At 31.8% G+C, this 4,594-nt stretch overlaps 1 protein-coding gene across 1 annotated transcript; it reads left to right on the top strand.

Annotated features, from left to right (window-relative positions):
- The first annotated feature begins 2,379 nt into the window (after positions 1–2,379).
- Positions 2,380–3,993, top strand: LOC107920574 (expansin-A10). The gene is made up of 3 exons (XM_016850345.2): positions 2,380–2,838; positions 2,934–3,246; positions 3,336–3,993. The coding sequence occupies exons 1-3, from the start codon at positions 2,712–2,714 to the stop codon at positions 3,640–3,642; spliced, it is 747 nt and encodes a 248-aa protein (XP_016705834.2). The 5' UTR covers positions 2,380–2,711; the 3' UTR covers positions 3,643–3,993.
- The last annotated feature ends 601 nt before the right edge of the window (positions 3,994–4,594 follow it).

Below are 4,594 nucleotides of genomic sequence, written 5' to 3'. Positions count from 1 at the left end.
AAAAAAAGAATTTGAATTTCTAGTTATTTGATTTTTTCGAGCCATCAAATAAATACTTTGAGTTTTGAGTTGAATTTTACGATTCAAGTAATTTAAATAACAGACTGTTGTAAATATCCCTTTCGTCCCTGTCATTTTTTAAAAGAACAAATTGATTCATCTCTCAACAAAAATTACAAAAAAATTTTAATATAATTTTTAAAATTCTAAAATTTATACATTTTTTAAAATCTTAAAAATTCTAAAATTTATACATTTTTTTAAAATTTTAAAAATTTTAAAAATTTAAAGAATATATAAAAAAGTTAATTTTTTAAAATAATAATTTTGGGACATAAATGAGTTAATTAACAATTTAAGTTTATCATGCTAAAGTATCTTATTTTACTTTGAAAAAGTTTTCAAATATATATGGTTTCAAATTTATGTGCTCTAACATGAAATTGATTATATTGTAATAAGATTTTAATTTGACATGTTTAATTTTTAAATTTAACTCGAACAATTTCAATCGATTCAACTCAACTTGCAATTCATTTCACTCGACTCGATTTAAAAAGATTTCAAATCAAGTTAGGATGATAAAAATAGGACTCGAGTTCACTATTGAAAAAAAATTAAAGGCGAAAATGAAAATTTACCATTAAGTTAAAGACTAAAAAGTTAAATTAATTGATTATTTTTTAAGGGGGAATAATAATAAATACGAAATCAAACCATTTGACAAACGAGATCAAAGCTCATACGTGTTCCCTAGCTTCTCCCCTGTTACCAGTTCCATGATTTCTCCATTTTTTATCAGTGTATAAAAATAAATGACGAAATCTATGAAATTCTAAATTTCATACTCTTTTTATAGGATGTCTATTTGCCACAAATTCTAAATTACCTTCAATCATTTCCACTTTATTTATTGTATTCAATTAAAAAAAATTATATGTCAATAAGATCTTGACACAGTTAACAAAAGCAGAAACCTTAAATTTTGTGTATTTAGATTTGAAATTTACCATATACAATTATATACATGGATTTTTAAATCTCTTCAATTATTTTAACAATCATATAGTATGAATTAATTCTATGTTGGTATTAATTAAAAAATGTGTTAAAAACATATTTATCAATCTTACCTATAGATGATTATTAGTATTTTTGTATAATAAATTATCAAACTATTTGCTAAACTATGTTATTTGAAGAGAAAAAGAAGTAGACTTGAATACAAGTTCAATTGACATTTGAAGTCTCAGAATTATGAGTTTAAATGAACTTAGACACGTAATGTCTCAATTAGAGGTGTTTATAGGTCAAGTAGTCCGCTCGATCCAATTGGCTCAGTTTGATTTAGTTAGAGCTTGGGTTTAGATTTTCAACCATGGGTTGGTCCAATCCAATCCGTTTCACTATTTAAAAATGATAAAAATATATAAAAATAATTTTATATTATCAATTATATATTTTTATAATTCAATTTATTCTTATTTTTTTAACCATAAAACAAACCATTTGAGTGTATTGAGCTGAGTGTAAATCTAAATTTTCTTTGAAACAAGACCTAGACCTAACCCATGAATACTTCTAATTTTACTCATTTGAGTATAATTAATCAATGTTTAATGGTACATTAAGAAATAAAAATAAAATAAAATAAAAAGAATTAAAGTGCACATCAATTTCGTTATTTGCATATGTGCTTTGCATAGATACACTATTATTGGAAGGGACAACAACACTCTTCTTTTAACTATAAATCGAATATAAAAAATATTAAAAATTGAAAGAAAAAAAAAGAGAATAGGAAGTCAATAAATCGAATTAAATAAGTGTAGCCAAAGAAAGATTTGGGTATTAAATTCTTCCACCCTAGTTTAAGTCCTATTTAACGGCCGCAGACAGTGGCCAGTGCCAAAAAAAGAAGAAGCTCATTTCATGTTTTTAAGAAAAATAAAACAAAACAATTATTTTTTCTTTTGTCCCTTTTTGAAAATTGATGTTTTACAAATGAACCATGTGCTTTGGACCAGCTAATAAAAAAACCATTCATACTGTAAAATTAGGGAAAAAATTTTACCCACTGTTGCAAAATGGAAACACAATAAGAAATTAAAGCATTTTAAATAGTAAAAGTAAAAAAAAACTATTTTGCTAGTCCTTTCAATAGACAGGGACCTATTCACTATATTTAAGGGCAATTTCCCATTTAGAAAACTACAAAAACCACGCGGTTTCAATTTTCAAGCATAGGAAACACACACTTTCTAACCTTGCATTGCATGTGCCGTTGCTTTCTTTTTTTTTTGTTGTTCTGCTGAAATTGTACTATTTTTTTCTTGGGTCAATTTAACAAAGTTAAAAAACATGTATATTTATTATTGAATAAATGACTATAAAATATAATGAACATACTGTATGATTAAGGACATACGTATGTCCGAGATTAAGCAATTGAAAAAACTTGGATGGCGTTTTATTAATTATTTTTCAGTATCATAATATTCTACCTTTTTGGACCCTTTTATTTTCCTTTTCTAAAAAAAGGGTTGGCGTTTTGCATTATTGGTCCCCAATAGCTGAAAAGTGGTAGTTAATTTTAGTTGTAAGTTAACTGTGGCCTTAAATTCTATAAAACCCCCTTCCCCCCTCTCTATTTCCTTCACTCAACTGCCTCACATTTTCTCTCAAAGTTCACTACTTGTGTGCAGACAAAAATGGCTTTTGCTGGGTTTTTCTTGTTGGGTTTACTTTCAATGGTCTCAGCTGTTCATGGATATGGTGGTGGATGGACTAATGCTCATGCTACTTTCTATGGTGGGAGTGATGCTTCAGGCACAATGGGTATGTATGCCTGCCCCTCCCCCCCAAATTGAGCCAACTTTTAGGGTACAATGGTTGGCTTAATGGACTAAACTCTTTAAGTTTTGATTTTGCAGGTGGTGCTTGTGGTTATGGGAACCTGTATAGCCAGGGATATGGGACAAACACCGCAGCTTTGAGCACAGCTCTGTTCAACAATGGGCTTAGCTGTGGGTCTTGCTATGAGATTAAGTGTGTGAATGATGGCAAGTGGTGCCTGCCTGGTTCCATTGTGGTCACTGCTACCAATTTCTGCCCTCCAAACAATGCTCTCCCAAACAATGCTGGTGGGTGGTGCAACCCTCCCCTGCAACACTTTGACCTTTCTCAGCCTGTCTTCCAACACATTGCTCAGTACAAAGCTGGAATTGTGCCTGTTTCTTACAGAAGGTAACTTCATTTGAAGTAATAATAATAATAATAAAGGTCAATAGTGAGCATGTTTTTAACAGGCATTAACTGACTATTTGGTACTGCAGGGTACCATGCAGGAGAAAGGGAGGGATAAGGTTCACAATCAACGGCCACTCCTACTTCAACCTAGTCCTCATCAGCAACGTCGGCGGTGCCGGTGACGTACATGCGGTGGCCATCAAGGGTTCCAGGACTGGTTGGCAACCCATGTCCAGGAACTGGGGCCAGAACTGGCAAAGCAACAACTACCTCAACGGGCAAAGCCTGTCATTTAAGGTCACAACTAGTGATGGCCGTACCGTGGTCTCCAACAATGTTGCCCCAGCTGGCTGGTCCTTTGGGCAGACCTTCACTGGCGGCCAATTCCGCTAGAGAAAAGAACGAAGAAAACACCCATCTTTATTATCTTAGCCTTATCAATTAAATACAATATATACCAATTAACTAGCTTGACTTTTTAGTATATCTAGCTAGTAGATTATACTATATTAATGTGAAGGGTTTATTTTGAAAATAGCCCCTTTATCAGTTTTTCAACAAAGTATTTGTAAGGGCAGAGGTGGACTTTTACCACCCGCCACCATTGCATTTTGTTTTGGCTTTGTATTTGCATTTCTTGTAAGATGCTTTGGCTGAAGAGTGTTATTTGGCTTTCATTTGTATGATGAGTAAATTGTAAATTTGCAATTTCCACTAGTAATGAAAAACTGAATTTCGGATTTATAATCCCATGTTTATTGCATTAGATGAAAATATTAATTAACCTGCACAAATTTTGGGCTTTGGATTGTTTCCTTTTTAACATAATTTAGGCCAAATTTTCAACAGCAGTTGGGACTTTGGGACCTGCAAAATATGTCAATTGGGCCACCTAAATGTCCAATTTCAGCTCAGGCCCTTTAGCCTAAGCTCTAAACCAATATGGAGAGCTAGTAGGGACTTGGGAGGGCTCAGCAAGCAATTTGCAATCTGGAGGCAGTTCAATTCAGACTGAATTTTACTATATCTTGAATCAAATCGGGTTGAATTTCTGGAAAAAAAAAACCCTAAATTCTCAACCTTATTTTAACTGTATTGTTTCATAAAATTATTAGTACGACAGTTGAGCAAATAATTCATTGACTTGTGGAATTGCACCCAATGAAAGCACATAAAACTTTCTTTTTTCTGTTTTTTTTCTTTACCTTTTCATATTCTTTTATTACAATCACACAAGGTTGTTACAAAAGGTAAAATATCAAAGCTGAGGGGAAAAAATCTAATCTGGGAGACATGTCTAAAAGAAAACCAGTTAATTCAAATGACAATGTTTAAAATCTTTGTC

This window comes from Gossypium hirsutum, chromosome D13 (genome assembly GCF_007990345.1).
Source record: "Gossypium hirsutum isolate 1008001.06 chromosome D13, Gossypium_hirsutum_v2.1, whole genome shotgun sequence".
Lineage (NCBI taxonomy): Eukaryota > Viridiplantae > Streptophyta > Magnoliopsida > Malvales > Malvaceae > Gossypium > Gossypium hirsutum.
The sequence above is the reverse complement of the archived record's forward strand: the minus strand, read 5'-3'. Positions and strand labels throughout refer to the sequence as shown.